The sequence below is a fragment of the Perca fluviatilis genome, chromosome 17 (genome assembly GCF_010015445.1).
Source record: "Perca fluviatilis chromosome 17, GENO_Pfluv_1.0, whole genome shotgun sequence".
Classification (NCBI taxonomy): Eukaryota; Metazoa; Chordata; class Actinopteri; order Perciformes; family Percidae; genus Perca; species Perca fluviatilis.
Genome location: NC_053128.1, coordinates 34,435,839 through 34,457,094, shown reverse-complemented (window position 1 = coordinate 34,457,094; position 21,256 = coordinate 34,435,839). Strand labels below are relative to the sequence as shown.

Sequence of the window (21,256 nt, the reverse complement as noted above, 5' to 3'; positions counted from 1 at the left end):
CAACACTTGCTGTGTCTGTTTCAAATTAAAAGTCTTCTTACAGAATCCTTTGTCCCCTAATATTCAAGTTCAGAGAAAGTAAATATCATATTCAACAACAACAACAACAACTGTGGAGTTTGTTCCAGAGGATCATTAGGTCAAACTTATCAACCACTTTCTGACATCTATCAGCTGCCTGGATGACGTACTCTCTCAACTTTTTATTTTTCTCAGGGATCAAAGTGAATCTAATGAAGTTCATCATTGCTGAAACATCATCCAAGACTTCTTCAATCCTTCCTTCCACTTTAGACGCTTGTCTGTCATACTTCAACATCTCACACCTCCTCTTTATTTCTTTCAGGTCGTTCTTCAGCGCTTCAACGATCTCCATGAAGTCTTTCCTCAGTTTTTCTACTTTGCATACAATTTCTTTCTGTTTATATGTCTTTCTTTCTAATGCTGTACCAATAGCACTTGCTCCTACTGCTGTTATTGCTAAAGCTGCCCCTGTTGTGAATACAGCTCCAACAACCCCAAGTCCACACCATGCTGCTGCAAGAAAAACTCCTCCTCTTCTCTCTATCTGTATCTTTCTGACTTTTTTATCGATCTTCCGAAAACCTTTTACAATATCTCTCATGGTGTCTTTACAAGAGTCAAACTTTTTGATGAATGAATCTGCGTATGTTTTAAGTTTGTCCATTGCAGAGCATTGAAGAAGTGGACTTTAAATCAAACTTGAGAAAGGTTCTGTGGAGACAGGAAGCGATAGAGGTCATCAGAATAAACCCACACAGGTGTTTCCTCACAGCTCCACTCAGGTACACTCTGCTCGCATATCTTCAAAACATTACAGCTTTCTACATAGACATGGCCCAGGCTGGAGCCTACATAGACATGGCCCAAGCTGGAGCCTACATAGACATGGCCCAGACTAGAGTCTATGTAGACATGGCCCAGACTAGAGTCTATGTAGACATGGCCCAGGCTGGAGCCTACATAGACATAGCCCAGGCTGGAGCCTACGTAGACATGGCCCAGACTAGAGTCTATGTAGACATAGCCCAGGCTAGAGCCTACGTAGACATAGCCCAGGTTGGAGCCTACGTTGACATAGCCCAGGTTGGAGCCTACATAGACATAGCCCAGGTTGGAGCCTACGTAGACATAGCCCAGGTTGGAGCCTACGTTGACATAGCCCAGGTTGGAGCCTACATAGACATAGCCCAGGTTGGAGCCTACGTAGACATAGCCCAGGATAGAGCCTACATAGACATAGCCCAGGTTGGAGCCTACATAGACATAGCCCAGGTTGGAGCCCACGTAGACATAGCCCAGGCTAGAGGCTACGTAGACATAGCCTAGGTTGGAGGCTACGTAGACATAGCCCAGGATAGAGCCTACATAGACATAGTCCAGGTTGGAGCCTACATAGACATAGCCCAGGTTGGAGCCTACGTAGACATAGCCCAGGCTAGAGGCTACGTAGACATAGCCTAGGTTGGAGGCTACGTAGACATAGCCTAGGTTGGAGCCAACCTAGACATAGCCCAGGCTAGAGGCTACGTAGACATAGCCTAGGTTGGAGCCTACGTAGACATAGCCCAGGCTAGGGCCTACGTAGACATAGCCCAGGTTAGAGGCCATGAGACATAGCCTAGGTGGGAGGCTACGTAGACATAGCCTAGGTTGGAGCCTACGTAGACATAGCCCAGGCTAGAGGCTACGTAGACATAGCCTAGGTTGGAGCCTACGTAGACATAGCCCAGGCTAGAGCCTACGTAGACATAGCCCAGGCTAGAGGCTACGTAGACATAGCCTAGGTTGGAGCCTACGTAGACATAGCCCAGGCTAGAGCCTACGTAGACATAGCCCAGGTTAGAGGCTACGTAGACATAGCCTAGGTTGGAGGCTACGTAGACATAGCCTAGGTTGGAGCCTACGTAGACATAGCCCAGGCTAGAGGCTACGTAGACATAGCCTAGGTTGGAGCCTACGTAGACATAGCCCAGGCTAGAGCCTACGTAGACATAGCCCAGGCTAGAGGCTACGTAGACATAGCCTAGGTTGGAGGCTACGTAGACATAGCCTAGGTTGGAGGCTACGTAGACATAGCCTAGGTTGGAGCCAACGTAGACATAGCCCAGGCTAGAGGCTACGTAGACATAGCCTAGGTTGGAGCCTACGTAGACATAGCCCAGGCTAGAGCCTACGTAGACATAGCCCAGGCTAGAGGCTACGTAGACATAGCCTAGGTTGGAGCCTACGTAGACATAGCCCAGGCTATGTCATAGACTACATAGAGCCTAACTAGATGTACAGTTTAGTTGAGCGAAATGTAATGTATCCTAAATGGAGAATGTTAGAATCACATAAGGTCTGCAACAATAATATTTAAAGGAAATTAAAATGCTAAAAAAATAAATAAATGTTATTAATATAACTTGTTTCTCAAAGCCACAGGGAGCCACTGGAGAAGAGCTAAAGAGCTGCAGGTTACTACGAGTTTAGAAATAACAAGGTCAAAATATAAAAGCTTACAGTAAAAAATAATTTAGAATCAAAGTAAAACACTGAATTTGAGCACTAGCAGTAAAGCAGATGTTCCTGCCTGACTTCTCAGTGTGATGAAGAGGTTTAGTGGTTCTTACCTGTTGGAGAGGAGATGAAGGTGAAGCAGCTCTGAGTGCGTTCAGTATTCTCTCTCTCCTCTCTCTGCCCTCTCTCTCTCTCTCTCTGTCCTCTCTCTGTCTGTCTTATCAGCTTTAAGGAACAACTTTAGAGTTGTTTCTCTGAAATCACATGATTAGGAAAACCTTTTGAACAGCAGGCGTTTCACAGATGTCCAGCCTCTCCTGTACTGGAGGACAGGAACTGCTCCACTTTTCCCCACAGCTGATAAATTACCCGTAAGTCTATCAGCGGATTGATAGCTGTCCTTCAGAGTCATCAGAACTGTGTCCATGGCAACGGTCTGTTATGCATGCCGACGATCTGTTATCAAGATTAGCCGACCAAGCCGTGTAATAAAGAACAATAAAGTTATCAAAAGTCTGTGATAACTGTTCTGTTTCTGCAGGAAGAAGACTTCAAACTATACAAGGTCATAAGTCAGGTTGTCATCAAAAAGCCCAAAAGCTGTAAGTTAATAATAACAATAATAAATGATGAAAGCAGAAAGACGAAAAGCTGGAAAGAGTACATGGAGATCGTTGAACCGCTGAAGAATGACCTGGAAGAAATAAAGAGGACGTGTGAGAAGTTGGAGCAAAGATCAGCTGGAGATCAGGCTGGTAATACTCTGACAGACATGGAGTTTACAATTATTTTAAAATATACATTTTCCATATTATTATTATTATTATTATTATTTAAAGGGGAAGCCTTAAGGACTTCTAGGACATCAGTGTGTGTGTGTGTGTGTGTGTGTGTGTGTGTGTGTGTGTGTGTGTGTGTGTGTGTGTGTGTGTGTGTGTGTGTGTGTGTGTGTGTGTGTATGTGTGCTTGTCTGTCTGTGCATGCGTGTTTGAATGTTATTAACTTCCAGTTTTTGGGCTTTTTGATGACAACCTGACTTTGACTACACTAATAACCTTTTATATTTTGAACTCTTGTTTCTGCAGCAACAGAACCGAGAACTTTATTGTTCTTTATCTTTCTCAGTACCTTCAGTAGAGTTTTATAGTCCTTACAGGTGGGACGCGGCTGCTGTCTGATTGGTTGCTCTGGTCATGTGATTTCAGAGAAACAACTCAGGTGGACAGATGCTGATCAGACAGACGGAGAGAGGACGTGTGGAGGTGAAGACTGAGAGAGGAGGTGAGGAGGTGAAGACTGAGAGAGGAGGTGAAGACTGAGAGAGGAGGTGAGGAGGTGAAGACTGAGAGAGGAGGTGAGGAGGTGAAGACTGAGAGAGGAGGTGAGGAGGTGAAGACTGAGAGAGGAGGTGAGGAGGTGAAGACTGAGAGAGGAGGTGAGGAGGTGAAGACTGAGAGAGGAGGTGAGGAGGTGAAGACTGAGAGAGGAGGTGTGGAGGTGAAGACTGAGAGAGGAGGTGTGGAGGTGAAGACTGAGAGAGGAGGTGAGGAGGTGAAGACTGAGAGAGGAGGTGAGGAGGTGAAGACTGAGAGAGGAGGTGAAGACTGAGAGATCAGAGCTGCTGGACCTTCATCAATTAACAGGTAAGAACCTCTAAACCTCTTGATGAAGATGTGACTGTCATCAGAAGACTAAATATATATTCAGTGATGTCATCAGAAGACTAAATATATATTCAGTGATGTCATCAGAAGACTAAATATATATCCAGTGATGTGATGATGTAACCATGGTAGCTGATCTTAGATGTTCAGGGTTTGTTCACGTTGACCCAACACAGTTTCTAAAGAAGAGGCTGGAAACTCTCCACATATCACACACACTAGATTAGTTATGAAGGATTATATATGAACCATGTTACATATTTATTAACTCTCCACATATCACACACACTAGATTAGTTATGGAAGGATTATATATGAACCATGTTACATATTTATTAACTCTCCACATATCACACACACTAGATTAGTTATGAAGGATTATATATGAACCATGTTACATATTTATTAACTCTCCACATATCACACACACTAGATTAGTTATGGAAGGATTATATATGAACCATGTTACATATTTATTAACTCTCCACATATCACACACACTAGATTAGTTATGGAAGGATTATATATGAACCATGTTACATATTTATTAACTCTCTGGCTCTTTACTTTCTATTTTCATAGCTGTGAATAATAATCTCTTATTGTAGGTTTCTTCAGGTTATAAATAGTTCCTGTTGTCTTATCTTTGTATGTTTACTGTGTTTTATATATACATATATGTATATATATATTATATAAAATATATATATATATATATATTTTTTTTAATAATATATATTTATAGAATATCAGATCAGTATTATTGTTGATGTTGGCTGAGGTTAGTTTCCTCTGCTGCTCTAACTCAGAGTTTTCTTTTAATCTGAAAGGAATAGAGAGATTTTAAATGTCAGAAATCTAAGGGGAGTCTAGTTCTCCTCCCAGCTGCTGCAGAGAGGAGCTGGGAGGAAACACCTGGGGGGTTTGTTCTGATGGAGGTTTCAGCCTCTCCACTGCATCACAAACTGCAGGGTAGTAAATGCTCTGTTTTTGGTTTACTTTCTGTATTTGGGTCGGATTGCCTTCCCACCCAAAGTGAACTGAACTCACTTTGAAGCGAACCTAGAACCGTGTTTTTGTCCACACCAGAGTTCAATGAGCTTTCACACCGCCCCGACCCAACCGGATTATCTGACCAAACGCTCCAGATTTCAGTTTAAATGGACCAAACTACTCAGGGGCCAAAGCAACCTAAGGTGTTTAAAGTTAACTATCAAGGAAAGAAAGGTAGTGAGGTCGGTCAGAACCAGGACTGGGTATTTTCCAGGCTGGAGCTGAGTTTGCTGAGAAGTTATTGTCGGTGGGGGCAGTAATGAACAGGACAAGGTGATCCAAACGAAGCCTGGGAATCTTCCAGGTCCAAAAGTGTCGTCAGGCAGGCAGCTGAGTTAGCACCATTGAAAAAGCCATGTGTCTAAAGACCCAGAGTGTAAGAAGACAGCTGTAAACAGGGCCTGAGCATCAGAGAAACAACAACTAGTCTTAGACTGAGCAAGAAACTCAAATCATTGGCCAGGTTACCAATTGAGTTGACAGAAAGATTTGACAACAGTGAAGTGTAGAACCACAGCTTATATGATGGAAAGTTAAGTAGTTGATGTGATGCTGCTACACTTCATGAGCAGTGCACAGGTGAAGTGTGGCCATGCCCCCTGACCTACATAAGATAAGATAAGAAAGACTTTATTAATCCCACACTGGGGAAATTCCTGTGCTACAGCAGCTCAAAAGAAAGTACACACATCAGAATAACACAAATACACATTAAGTTGACATAGGAGAAAAAATATACATAAAGTATAGAAAATGAAAATGGAAAAATAGAATAGAATTAGTTATAATAATAATAGTAATAAAACAACCGTCTTTACACAAGCAAACAATGCAAGGGGAAAACACACACAAGGGACTGTATGTGTTAATACTGCAGCCTCATAACAATGACCTACTACTACTACTACTACTACTACTACTCCCCTGTTCATGTCTTTATTTTTCTAAAGGAACACCTCCTACAAGTATGACAACATGACCTGCAAAGGTCTGATCCAATTAGGAACTTAATATATCTTTATGAGGAAGACATTTCAATCCTTTTGATGAGTTATAACTACAAATATGTATTGTTTTTTTCAAGACAGACTTGCCTAAGAAACAAGATTCCTGTTGTGATGAACAGTACATGTTTTTGGTAAGTGGAACCCAGGTTACAAGTTAGATAACTATTCTCTTATTTTTCTAATTATATTGCAGCTATATTTGTATATGTATTTGAACATTGACCTTCATAATGACTTAAAAACCTGAGTATTTATTTGCTGATTTGTGAGAATCTCAACAGTTGTTTGTTAAATGAGAGCCTCAGACATAGTTGCATAATAGTTGGATCATATAAAGGAGCAAAGGGCAGATATGTGTCATAAAGTCATTATCTCTAACACTGACTAAGTTTACATGCATAAATTCTTCTGGTTTTTGCTCTTATTCCAAAAAAGACAATATTCCTCTGAGCTGTTTTCATGGCAAATGAAAGTGAATATTCCACTAATATTCCTGTTTACATGCAAACGCACAGAAATAAGATTTTTTTCAAAAATTCCCAGCTGTGGCGGACTTGTTGGTTAGCATGATGACGATGTCCACGATGAGTTAATCCATTTGTCTTCTGCCATTTCTGCCATGGTAGCATACTTAGTAGATAGTACCTGATGGACCTAGACCAGGAGTGGTCAGTCAGGATCTGGCTCTTCCTCCAGTGCCTTCTGCTCAAGAGCTCCAACTGTGGGTAGAACCTGAGAGGTAAGGAGTTACTGGGCCGCCCCATGAGAAGGTGATTCAGTGTGATAGGATCAAGTTCAGCAATGTCGGCGGACACAATTCAGGATGCTTTTAACCTCTATTAAGACTGTCTGAAGGACTTCCTCTGTGACAGTCTGAGACCAAATGGTGGCCCGCAGAGTGGACTTTACGGACCAAATCTCATGTTCCAATGGTCCTCCAAAGTGTGGTGCTGCTAGTGGATTAAAATTGAAATCAATCCGGTGGTGCATAGCAAGGAGCTGTTTCTGGCTGGGGTACTCCCCCGCTAAGGCTGTGGCTAAATCCTTCTCATAACCATGAAATTTGGTTCATTAAATAGATCTCTCCAGGGGTGCCGCAGCAAGTATTAAACCTCCAGAGAGCCATGAGGAAGGCATTAGAGTAAAAGACAGTCAGAAGGTCCAGATGAACGGCTCGGATCATAAGGGCATTTGAATATGACGCCCCACCTCTTCTCTGTCCAGCCTCCTATTTTCACCTGAAAAGGGCCAAAAGAGGGTAGATTGTAATGGCAGTCTACAGAGATGGAGTGCAAGTCCCCCATAAATGGTGCTAAGGGCTTAGCTCTGACATCCATTCTGAGGCATCACAGAAGATGCAACATGGGTTGCATCAGGCTGGTCCATGTGAGCAGGAATGTAGCAGTGGGGCAGGATTATCAGTGGCAGGGGGGAGAGTTCAGTTACCAAGGTGTTCAGAGCTGTCAGGAGCTCCTCAGGACGGAGCAGGTTATCCCATTATCTCGGCTTTCCCACAGGCGTAGAATAGTTCTTTGGCTCTTGTGCTGAAGTGAAGAAGGAGACCCACAGGGTCCTAGTGACTAGCCAGCACCTGATAAACATGTAATGCTCTACAGGCAGTTCTACTGAGCATCTGATACTGTGGTGGAGGAGAGTCTGATACTGTGGTGGAGGAGAGTCTGATACTGTGGTGGAGGAGAGTCTGATACTGTGGTGGAGGAGAGTCTGATACTGTGGTGGAGGAGAGTCTGATACTGTGGTGGAGGAGAGTCTGGTACTGTGGTGGAGGAGAGTCTGATACTGTGGTGGAGGAGAGTCTGGTACTGTGGTGGAGGAGAGTCTGGTACTGTGGTGGAGGAGAGTCTGATACTGTGGTGGAGGAGAGTCTGATACTGTGGTGGAGGAGAGTCTGGTACTGTGGTGGAGGAGAGTCTGATACTGTGGTGGAGGAGAGTCTGATACTGTGGTGGAGGAGAGTCTGATACTGTGGTGGAGGAGAGTCTGGTACTGTGGTGGAGGAGAGTCTGATACTGTGGTGGAGGAGAGTCTGATACTGTGGTGGAGGAGAGTCTGATACTGTGGTGGAGGAGAGTCTGATACTGTGGTGGAGGAGAGTCTGATACTGTGGTGGAGGAGAGTCTGATACTGTGGTGGAGGAGAGTGCTCGCTCCCATCATGTTTGCAGGGATGTGTGTATGCATGTCCCACCAACAGAGAAGTCTGCCTCACCAATCGTAAACTTTATTACACTCCAATAATAGACAAGGCGTTTCTATGCCTCCACAAGCTGGACAACATCTTGGGGAAACTCACGGTTTTGGCAAGGAAATTTGATCGTTACGGAGACCAGAGGGGACATTTCAGAGAAGTCGGGAGTGACTAACTGCCAGCTTCCTAGACCCAAGACAAAACAAATTCCAACCTTATCTTTTCGGCTCCTGAACCAGCGCTGGCCTTGGCCAAGGCCGGTGTTGAATACTCACTCCCCCTGGAGCACTACAGCGAGGCACACTCTTCATTTCCCCACCCGACTCCCACTGACACCTGTTGATTGTTGACTTGTACTGGGTCCTGTTTCAGGGCTGACTCCATGGCAACCGGCTGTGTATCGCAATGACAATCGTGCGGACTGAGTAAACCAGATTACGGGGGCCAGACGTAGCTTGACTAATCAGGCCTACACATACACAAACTTTGACATACATACAGATTTGCGACCACACCCCAGCCCCCTATCCAGCGCCTTCACCGCTTCTTCCCCCAGTCAGGTGGGCAGGTCTGGGGCCAGCGCCTTTGTTTGGCTGCAGGACCAGATGTCTGTTTGCCTGTCCTGGACTACCTCTACTCCATGACCCCGATCCCGATGCACCCATCATCCCACCCCCACTGCGTGTCATGTTATATTGTTATGTTGTGTTATGTGCAGCAGTGCAAATGTATTGCTTGTGTGCTTATGTGCTGAGGTGTTTTTTTCCTGTTCCCACACTGTACCCCTATTCAGGGGCATAGTCTGGGAGTTGCCTTTTTCTCCTCGTCTCTCCTCATGTCATGCTGTATTTTCTTCCCACTTATATGTATGTACCTTGTAAAGCGCTTTGTGATTTATATCTGTGAAATGCGCTCTATAAATAAATTTTACTTTACTTTACTACTTTACAAGAGAAAACGCTGAGACCTGTTAATATTATTGATTGATTTAATTCTTAATTGGAGGATATTTAATCATATTTTTTATTTTATTTAAGAAGCTTCTAAAACATTTTAAGTATCTGTGACTACAAACTCAACTCTTCCCCATGATAAGGTCACCATAATGTACATGATCAAGTCTTTCTCTTTTGCAGTGAAAACATGTGTCAAAGATGGAGATAACATGTGTTAAAGAGGAGCTTTTGAATACACTGGAAGATTTGTCAGATGAAGAATTCAAGAAGTTCAAGTGGTTCCTGCAGCAGCGTGAAATCCTGGTAGGATTCCAAGCCATCCCAAAGAACCAACTGGAAAACGCAGACAGGATAGACACAGTCGATAAGATCATACAGACCTTCAGCCATCAGTCTGTAGAAGTGGTGAAGCTGGTTTTAAAGAAGACTCGTAGGAATGATCTGGTGGAGAAATTATCAAACATCAGCACAGGAGCACAAGGTAAGATGTAGGAGGACTAACATGTCAAACTGAGTGATCACACAAGTCTGCTGCATATAAGTATGTATATATAAGTTATATTATATAAACTAGCTAAACTAGCTACTGTATATCGTCTCGTTATATGATCAAATAGAGACTTGACATTGGAAAACAGTAACATACACACTACCCAGCAATAGGGCTGGATACTGGATTCAACACTTTTTAGGCACTGACCGAAAAAAGGAGCGTTCAGGAGCCAATATCAAAGTCACGGTATTGGAACTGGTACAGGTATCAGGCTGAGTTCACAAAAAGTTGTGCAAAATTTGTGCTAAATTGATGTGCAATGCCCAGCAATCATCACTGCATATGTGTATTAGAAAATATGCCAAAGAAAATAAGATATTACTTTTAGTATATAGATCATGTAGAATAGGCAATCATTTTAATATAGATTGCTAATGACTACTTTACCAAAGAAAATGAAAACCATGACAAAGATTTGCCTTTTCGAGGGCATGTAAAGTAGATGGCACTGTTTTTAAATTAACGTGAGTTCTTTGAACACAGGCGTGTATGTGAGGAGTCAATCTGAGGCCTGTTCTCTGCCCAACACATTGTTGGAGGCCCCGGTCTCTCTACAGACCCCTACCCCCCCCCAGACCACCAGCCCCAGGGCAACCACACTGCCTGCCCCGTCTACACCTACCAGCCTGCTTCAGAGTCCTCCGGTGGACAAAGCTCAGTAAGTAGATGGAATCAAAGGGTTACCAGTTTTCTTTGAGTGTTATAGAATTACAGATGCTGTGTGTTTTCAGGTCTGTATAACTGAGTTATGTTTGTTTGCTTAACAAAGCAATGAAGTGGACTCATCCTTACTAAAAGACCTTGGTCGGTAGAGTGATGTTGTTTATGTCTTTACTTTTCTACAGGAACACCTCATCCAAATATGACATCATCACCTGCAAAGTTCTGATCCAATCAGGATCTCCTGCTGTCTACCAGCTGATACCAAAGAAAGAGAAGATTGGATCTCTGACAAGAATGACTCTTGGTGAAAAAAATCCAAACAAGAAAAACAAAACCATCTTACTTGTTGGTGAAACAGGAGCAGGAAAATCTACTCTGGTCAACTACGCCATGGGAGTGGAGTGGGAGGATGATGTCTGGTTTCAGATCGTAGAGGAGGAGAAGAGAAGACTATCACAAAGTCAGACATCAGATGTGATCGTGTACCAGATCTGTGGTTTTGAAGATAAACCTCTTCCCTACTCTCTGACCATCATCGATACTCCTGGATACGGAGACACCAGAGGGATCGAATATGATGACATCATCACTCAAAGATTATTAGACTTGTTCCAGTCAGACGATGGAGTTCATGAGATTGATGCAGTGGGTCTGGTGATGAAAGCGAGTGAGAATCGACTGAGTGACCGTCAGAGGTACATCTTTGATTCAGTGATGTCTCTGTTTGGAAAAGACCAGGGGCCTCATTTATAAAACCTGTTACGCAAGAAAAAGTTGCGTGAAGCAGGGTGAAATTTTTCGTCGCAACATTCCTCGCAATAGTCGGGATTTATAAAGAATTTCCATGCGTAAAAATGTTCCCAGTTTTCCGCAAACTTTTGACCACACGTGTGATCGTGCGTAATGCTCCCAAGGTTTTATAGACTGCGTTTTAGTGAACTCCGATGGTATGCCCGTTTTCCGAACCTAACCCAGTTTTTGTTTTCCTGAACCCAACAATCCTGTTCTTGCTAAACCGACCCAGAGCCGGTCGCGGTGCCCGGCGAGGGGCTGCCAGCAACGGGGAGAGGCAGGGGATCCTCCCACACAGAGCAGCGGAGGAAATGCGCTTTTCCTCCGCTGCTCTCCCCTGCCTCGCCCCGGGAAATGCGTTGTTTGTTTGATGTGTATCTGTGTGTGTGTGTGTGTGTGTGTGTGTGTGTGTGTGTGTGCGTCTTTATGTGGTCGTGTCTGATTGTAGGTGTCTGTGTGTTAATGTTGTCTTTCTGCACCTGCTATTCCCAAACAGTTATCATACAAGTTACCACATTGTTACATTTCAAGCACTTTCACCTGTTTTGCACCAATAATGATCCAAAATCTTGTTTCTATTTTTACCTTTTTAATAACTGAATTTCCTTTCTCACAAAAAACGAAAATGATCATATGATCATAAATGTGATCCCACAGGGGTAAATGGCAAATATGAACCATACATGATGTATATCATTGGTAATTGAGCTAAATCTGTTAAGTATTAAGTCTGTGTAACAACAATATGAACACTACACAAGGGTTACGGCTTCCAAACAGGATTTATTTTGGATGTTCTACCTCTGTTAGGATCACATCGATCTCACAGTCACTGAATCGTGTTTTTTCCCCATTTTCCCGTTTCGTGATTGGTGATCAAGGGCTCCTTTCAAGGCTGGAATATTCATTGATTGATTAACATGGACCTTATTAGGACAAATATGGGAAGACCTTGGGAGGAGCGTGAGGCTCGTGCAGGACCGCATAAGGTAACGCACGTCGTATTTATAACGAGAAGAGTGCGTACCGGTGTGCGCCGCAAGGTTTTATAAATCAGAATATTGTTTTTGCGTACGAAAATTCTGACTTTTTTGCGCACGAAATCTTTCAGAATAGAATCTACGCACAGTTTTATAAATGAGGCCCCTGGAGAAGAACATTGTCGCCCTCATCACACACTCAGATTTTGTGACACCTGAAAATGTTCTGAAAGCTCTCAAAGCTGCGAAGATTAAATGTGCCAAAGATGAAGATGATGAGCCTGTTCATTTTATGTTCAACAACTGCCAGAAAAGACAGAAAACAGAGAAAAATAAGGATGCTCTAAAAGGTGTATGGGAAATAACAATGAACCATATGGGTACATTTGCTGATTTCCTGATTAAGGAGATGAAGGAGAAAGGAGACATGAAGAAGAAGAATAAACTGGAAGAGTTGAAAGGAATCAAAGAAGCACTGCGCTCCAGCTTTGGTAAACTAAGAGAAGCAGTTGGTATTTAAAGAAGTAGTGATGAAGTAGATGAAAATAATCACTGAGAGCAGACAGCTGTGTAGGAAACAAGTTCTACACTGATGATCAAATGTTTTATTATAGTTCTATAATTCATCTATGAAATGTGATGACATTAAAAATGTCATCACATTTTATATGTTAAATGTGTAATTCCTGGAAACTGTCTCTGTGATGTAATAACTGTTTCTGTTTATTCTTGTAGTTTCATGTTTAATCATCATAAATTACTATAGATTAGAGAACAGCTCTGGTTATAAATGCAGTGAGGACCCCCCCCCGCTGTTTAATGTTGAATACAGCTGCTTCCTCCCTCTATATCACAATACATTTATGGTTCTTAAGTTTTCTTTGCGTAAGTTTAATGTTTTAATGCTTTTCTGTTTCTGTTCAGTCGATAAAAGGCTGTGATTTATTCTGATGTTAATGTGATGTTGACAGAAGTAAACTGGTGGTGGGACTGTAACACATCACTGACATTAATAAATATCCATATAAATATGTTACACATGATGGTTCCTCATGTTGTTAATCAGTTTGTACAGATGATGTTACAGAACTGATCTCAGATAGAAATATTCTGCTTAACTTTCACACTTCAGCCATGAAATCTAATGGACTTTTTATTTGATGTATAATATAATCAATATATGTGATTATTAGTGCTGTCAAACAATTAAAATATTTAATCGCGATTAATCGCATTAATGTCATAGTTAACTCACGATTAATCGCAATTAATCGCACATTTTTATCTGTTCTAAATGTCCCTTGATTTCTTTTTGTCCTATTATTTTTTCTCATTTTAATGCTCTTATCAACATGGAAAAGTGGATCGGCTTGCTTTGTGCAAATGTTTTTTTTATTGAAAACAACATTGGCATATATATACGTAGTGTTCAATTTCACACTAACATTCTCACTTAGAGCTGAAAATCTGTCACACAATGTAACACTTGTTACCTCCATTTTCCTCCATGAATAGCCCCCATGTGTTTTAGTAATAACGCTCTATTTCAGCACCATGGACAGTCCCCTCTGTTTTAGTAAAGGCCGTTATATACCAGACGCATCCAAGGTGGCGCGCAACATCGTGACGTCAAAATTATGTAATATCCGGCCGGCGCGTCCGATTAATGGAGCGTGAGCCGAGGTCGTGCACAGCTCTTTTTTTTTTCTCAGCGGCGCGCGACAAAGCGGAAACGGAGGCCTGAATGAGTTTGCCGACATGTGCGTTTTGCATCATTTTGGCCAATCCTGTAAACGCACTGCCTGAAAACTCACTTTTTTTAAACCTGGTCCCAGGGTGAAAATATTCCAAAACGCCACCCTTGCGAAGCCGCATACTTGCGTATCGATGATGTCATCGCCACACCCCTCGACCTCTAGCCTTCGACCTCTTATCCCGCCACGACGTCTCATAACAACAACAATTCACTATCGGTCAACACAAATTATTCTGGTTTCCTTGCACTAGCCATTTTCTTCTTCTTGTGTTTGGTTTCTTCCTCTACGGTCTGTTTGTGTACAGCATGCAAGCTTTATGCACATGCTCCGCCTCTTCTTCTCCGTTTTTTGGTGAATTTCCGTAGCAGAAGCAGCGCCACCTATAGGCCTGGAATATGAAGTAGCGCGTTGAGTCATTTACAAATGGATCCGTTTGGACGCTAATATTCTAGAAACGATGCCAGGGTAGACGGGGAAAAAAAGGGATTGTTTTGGACGTGGCCTCAATCAACACTAACTGGCTGCGAATACTTTTGTTTCATACACCTGTAAATATTATTTTACTTTTAATTGCGAGTTTGTCCAAGATAATCAAGGTGTACCTTATCTTATCTAACGATCTCTCCTCCCTCCGTTCCCTCCTGTTTTAATTTATGATTAAGTTTTGACAATAAAATCTTTGAAAAAAGACTTCAATGCATTCTGTGAAATGGCCCAGCTGCCTCCTCCCTCACTGCAGATATATAAACTGCTCTCTGCCTCCCCAACATCACAGATAAACAACGCAGGTAAGAACACTTAGAACTGGAAAAACTTTACATTGATATTATCAGATGTGAATGCATGCTAGTGTTCATTTCGTCAGACGAGACGAGACTAAATATGTTCGTCAACGACCTTTGTTTCCATGACTAAGACGAGACGATGACGAGACTGCGACAATGTCCAAAAACGCTGACTAAGACTAAATTAACAGCATTATTGTTGACGAAAAAAGACGAGAAGAAAATGTTTTGCATAAAATAAAAACTAAGATAAAATCTCTATTCATTTTCATCTACAATCATCTCTACTTTTTCATCATTAAACAGAATATTCAGCTGTTCCTAGGGTTGGGTACCGAGACCCGGTGCTAATACAGCACCGACCGGTGCCTTAACGACCGTTATCTACCGGACCGCATAGCAACACGGATTTTGGTGCCACTTAAATGCCTGCGCTACTCTCTGATGCTCCTAAACGGACGTTAGAGTCAATCCAAACATCGCTGCACGGGGCGCTAGTTAACACTACACCTGGCAGCAGGTAACAATAGCCTACCGTTAGCTAGTTAACACTACGCTTGGCAGCAGGTAATGTTATCCTACCGTTAGCTAGTTAACACTACACTTGACAGCAGGTAATGTTAGCCTACCGTTAGCTAGTTAACACTACACCTGACAGCAGGTAACATTAGCCTAGCGTTAGCTATCAGCTGGAGTAAACACGGTTACAATGCTGACAGCTAAACGGTGTAAAGTTTGTCTGTATTTCACTGTGTAGGATTCTAACACGAGACGTACGACAGTCTGCAGCTGCCGTTGTCTGAAAACAACACGTGTTGCGTTCACTTGAAATACGCCTCGCCAGTTTCGTGCTGCATTTATTTCATTGTAAAATATCCTTTTCCCATGCAGTGGTTGTTTTTGTCGTTTACTGGTGAAATAAGGAAGAGGCTCAATATTTATATAACTTTATATAATTTATTTATTTTTATAACTATTTGACTGAAATGGTTATCAGAAATAATTTATTTAAAAAAAGACAAATGTTTTGACTAAAACTTGACTAACAAAAAATGTTGGCACAAGACTAAGACTAAATTAAAAATAGGTGACAAAATTAACACTAATTCATGAAGAACATGTTTTTGACCTCTGTTTTAGTAACACGGCTCAGTTTCAGCACCATGGACAGGCCCCCTCTGTTTTAGTAATAACGCTCTGTTTTTCAGCACCATGGCCAGCCTCCTGTTTTAGTAATAATACTGTTTCAATTCAATTTATAGTGTCAAATCATATAATCAAGAGTTATCTCAGGACACTTTACAGATAGAGTAGGTCTAGACCACACTCTATAATTTACAAAGCCCCAACAATTACAATAAGTCCCTCAAGAGCAAGCATGAATGCGTAAGTGCGACAGTGGCGAGGAAAAACTCACTTTTAAGAAGAAACCTCGGACAGACACAGGCTCTTGGTAGATGGTGTCTGACGGGACAGACCCAGGCTCTTGGTAGGAGGTGTCTGACGGGCAGTGACGGACTGGTAATCTGGCATTTGGGCAGATGCCAGAGGGGCCGCGGGCCCTCATGGGCCGTTTGGGCCAGCCGGCCAATCAGAGAGCCGCATGATTGTCACAGCCATGCGGCCACTTAATTGTAAACTGCGGCCCATATAATTTCTCTCGGCCCCCTTTCAAGCATCAATAACAAAGTTCTTTTGCTAAATGATAGCCAAATTTATCCAAATCCTTCAGACTTACTATTTGTGTAATCTGATTTGTATTTATACCACATATGAGTCGCTCAATATCACAGTCATGGTTACCCTGGTTACCCTCTACAGTCATGAACTTTTACATCAGTCTGTATTGTTTTGTAGCAAAATTACTTGTTCAGATCAGATGTTCAAAAACGTAAACGTGCATGGTTTGAAATAAACAAATCTACCTGCATTTCTTTTATTTGAATATTTGTTTGCAAAAGTTAAAATGAAGCAATGCCTTCTGGGAATTTCAAGACAGAATCAAGTAGAGCCGAGTAGACCGCGTCTGCGTCTTTATGTGTCTATGGTCTACGTCAGGTGGTGGTTGGAAGTTGTTGACAAAAAAATGAATCAAGGCATCAAGCGACACAAGGGGGGGGGGTCAGAGAAAAAGAGAGAGAGAAATATAAGAGAGCACTGTTGGCTGACGGTGAAAAATGCTGCAAACTGACTGATTTGTTTTTAAACTCAAGTGCAGCTTCAGCTAGCATTAGCGCTAATACAGCTAGCATGTTAGCAACACAGCTGAGCCAGCACACCAGGGAGAAAGACAGGACAGTGAGGAATATGAGGAAGAGGAAGAACAAAACGAGCAAGAGGAGGATGAAGAGATAGACATGGATAACGAATCTATGGAACTAACCAACACAGAACTGCTGTGGGTCTGAATGTGGATTACCAGAAGTAACAGAGATGGAGACCAGTGCTGCAGGAGGGAGTGTAGCTACAGTAAGTTTGGCTACTTCAGAATATTATATTATTATGGAGCGGCTGGCTCTGATGATTTATTCATTTTGTTTTATAAGTCTATGTTTTGTTGCAGTTGTTTATAGCATGGGAGTTTACGTTCACCATCACTGTGTGAAAGCTAATCAGAAACTAAGTAAAGATTTTCACAATAAAAGATTGTGTGAAAGCTAACGGCTCGCTGCGTTCTGATTGGCTGACCTTGAGGAAAAGCGCCAGGTAAGCTTGCGCCAGATCGAAGTCCCGCTCACTGGCCAACATGCTGTCAATCATCTGGATGAAGGCGAGCAGGAGGCTGCTGGCCCCGCCCCCCTCTGATGTCAGACCACTGAGCTCCACAGAGAGCGCCGACGGCCCATAATCCTTCAGGAGACGCAGCGGCCGCTCAACTACAGACAGACAGACAGGCAGGCAGAGAGAGAGACACACAGGCCAGCAGACAGACAGACAGACAGACAGAGAGAGAGACACACAGGCAAGCAGACAGACAGACAGACAGACAGACAGTCAGACAGACAGAGACACAGACAGACAGAGTTAGCAAAACATCTCACACCTCAGGATATTTTATAAAAATAACTGACAAATAAAAATACAACAATTAAAACAAAATGATGATGATGACTATAAAGATGAAAGAGAGAGAAGTGATGATGACTATAATGATGAATGAGAGAGAAGTGATGATGACTATAATGATGAATGAGATGATGATATATATATAAAGAGGAATGAGAGAGAAGTGGACTCACATGATCCGGTCTGCAGCGCTGACTCCAGATCAGAGCTGAACTCTGACCTCTGAGACAACAAGCCCCAACGCAACAGCTTGGACTGGACAACATCATCCATTATTATTATTATTATTATTATTATTATTATTATTATTATTAATTATTATTATTATTATTATTTAATATTATACATTATTATTCTAAGTGTGTGACAAAATGTTGGGATGGATCCCTACAGAGATAGACCTTTTAGTTAAAGAGTAAGATCCTTTTAGTTTAACATGAAACAGCCCCGAAATCACCATCACCAAACTCACCTCACTTCTGTTTTAGTAATATTGCTATTTTTCAGCACCATGGACAGGGCCCCCTTCTGTTTTAGTAACACAGATCCCTTTCAGCACCATGGACAGACATGGACTGACTGTTTTTCAGCACCATGGATAGCCACCTACTGTTTTAGTAATAATGCTCATTTTCAGCACCATGGACAATCCCCAATGCAACAGCTTGGACTGAAACAACATCATCCATTATTAGTATTAATATTATACATTATTATTCTAAGTGTCTGACAACATTATGGGATGGATCCCTACAGAGATAGACCTTTTAGTTAAAGAGTAAGATCCTTTTAGTTTAACATGAAACAGCCCCAAAATCACCATCACCAAACCCACCAGACTCCATGTAAATAATCAGGACTTTTATCATCGTAAAACACACTTCATTCAAAGTGGACAGAAACTAAATAAAACTACCAAAAGCCATCTTGGTTCATCTGTCCACTGTTCCAACAATCAACACTCTGGTTTGGTTGAAATAAACCCTTAATTCACCCATTTACATGTGGAGATATGCTGACTCTATACACGCTAAAAGTCCTGATTATTTACATGGAGTCTGGTGGAGATATGCTGGCTCTATACACGCTAAAAGTCCTGATTATTTACATGGAGTCTGGTGGAGATATGCTGGCTCTATACACGCTAAAAGTCCTGATTATTTACATGGAGTCTGGTGGAGATATGCTGGCTCTATACACGCTAAAAGTCCTGATTATTTACATGGAGTCTGGTGGAGATATGCTGGCTCTATACACGCTAAAAGTCCTGATTATTTACATGGAGTCTGGTGGAGATATGCTGGCTCTATACACGCTAAAAGTCCTGATTATTTACATGGAGTCTGGTGGAGATATGCTGGCTCTATACACGCTAAAAGTCCTGATTATTTACATGGAGTCTGGTGGAGATATGCTGGCTCTATACACGCTAAAAGTCCTGATTATTTACATGTCATAAGTCATGGTGATGATGTCACCGTGATGATGTCAGTGATGATGTCAGTAATGATGTCAGTGATGAGGTCACCTTGATGACGTCCAGGTGCAGCAGACTCTTCCAGCGAGATTCCGGCAGCAGCGACAGCGTCACAAGCTCCGCCCCCAGCTGCTCCGCCAACTCGTATGCATCATCGACCTCCTCTGATGTCACTTCCTGTTCCGATTCGGAGCCCCACAGGTCCACACAGGCTATTATTGGTCCTGAGGGAGGAGAGCTGCACTGTGATTGGCTGATCACTGTTTACAGATATTACCCATTCATAAACAACGTAAACATATAAACACGTAAATATATATTTCCTCTGTTAACTACAAGAATATATTAATAAATAACTGACAAATAAAGAAAATATTTACACTGTAAAAAAATATAATTTTAATTAATTTTAAAAACAAAAGTTTAATTTCCCCTAAAATGATAAAAAAAATTAACTAAAACCAGAAAAAAAAATACTGAAAACTGTAGAGTGACATATTTAAATTAATTTAATTTGAAGGAGTTCAAAACATTTTTAATAATAAAAAACTTTTATAGATATTTTTTTAAATAATTAATGTTAATATTATTAAAAAAAATTATATTATAAAATCTACACATTTTTATTTTAACAAATTAAAACTTTCAAAAATTAACTTAAAAAAAAATTCACAAAAAATTAATATTTTGAAGGCTAAATTAAACATTATGGTTATTATAATTAGCAGCTCTATGATTGGTCTATGAGCTGCAGTGTGATTGGTCCAGACCAGAGGTACACGCCCAGACTGTCCACGTGAGCCGTCGCCAGGAAGTCTCCGGTCGGTGCCGGGTACACGCCCACCGGCGCCATGGCAACCAGGAAACAGTCCACCAGACTGAAGAAGAAGAAAATATTATTTAAGTACACACACAAACACAGACACACACACAAACACACACACAGACACACACACACACACACACACACACGCACACAGACACACACACACGCACACAGACACACACACACAGAGACACACACACATTAATTAATCTCACCTTCCAGAGGGGAGGTCCCAGGTACGGATGGTACAGTCCATCGCCACGGTAACCAGCAAGCGGCCATCAGGGCTGAATGTCTGAGGAACAACACATCGTTAACAGAACTATTTAAGGCCAATCAGAGCAGACTGGGCTTCTTAAAGAGACAGCGCTGGCCAATCAGAGCAGACTGGGCTTCTTAAAGAGACAGAGCTGGCCAATCAGAGCAGACTGGGCTTCTTAAAGAGACAGCGCTGGCCAATCAGAGCAGACTGGGCTTCTTAAAGAGACAGAGCTGGCCAATCAGAGCAGACTGGGAAGTGATTTGGATAAATGCCAAGTTTTCAGGACGAATAAATTAAAACATAAAAAAACGCCATTAGTTTAGTCTGAGGGAAGTCGCCGCTACAGTTAGCATTGTTAGCTTCCATGGACCCACCATGTCGTTGACGTTGCCATGGTGACCTGCAAACTTCCTGACGACCAGTCTGGTTTCTATGTCGACCACCGCTAGCGTGAAGTCATCCAGCGCTAGTGCTAACATCCCGCTAACAAGAAACACAACACTGTTAGCATGGTGCTAGCTGTTAGCTACCGGTCTCTGTGTAGCATGGTGCTAGCTGTTAGCTACCGGTCTCTGTGTAGGATCTTACACGTAGTCCAGGAGGATCTTACACGTAGTCCAGGAGGATCTTACACGTAGTCCGGCAGGATCTTACACGTAGTCCAGGAGGATCTTACACGTAGTC

The 21,256-nt window shown here is 42.2% G+C and overlaps 1 protein-coding gene and 1 long non-coding RNA gene across 4 annotated transcripts in view; both read left to right on the top strand.

The window, feature by feature from the left end:
- The window catches only part of LOC120545334, a 41,276-nt gene that overhangs the window by 6,706 nt on the left and 13,314 nt on the right, over window positions 1-21,256 (top strand). The window lies entirely within an intron of this gene.
- LOC120545296 (pyrin-like) lies at window positions 199-11,426 on the top strand. 3 transcript variants are annotated; one of them, XM_039779509.1, is made up of 5 exons: window positions 199-806; window positions 6,329-6,378; window positions 9,592-9,892; window positions 10,448-10,622; window positions 10,810-11,426. In XM_039779509.1, the coding sequence occupies exons 3-5, from the start codon at window positions 9,610-9,612 to the stop codon at window positions 11,378-11,380; spliced, it is 1,029 nt and encodes a 342-aa protein (XP_039635443.1). In that variant the 5' UTR covers window positions 199-806; window positions 6,329-6,378; window positions 9,592-9,609; the 3' UTR covers window positions 11,381-11,426. The 3 variants fall into 3 exon arrangements, with proteins under 3 accessions (XP_039635443.1, XP_039635441.1, XP_039635442.1); XM_039779507.1 differs by lacking the exon at window positions 199-806 and adding an exon at window positions 4,049-4,166 and having other exon boundaries at window positions 6,325-6,378; XM_039779508.1 differs by lacking the exon at window positions 199-806 and adding an exon at window positions 4,071-4,166.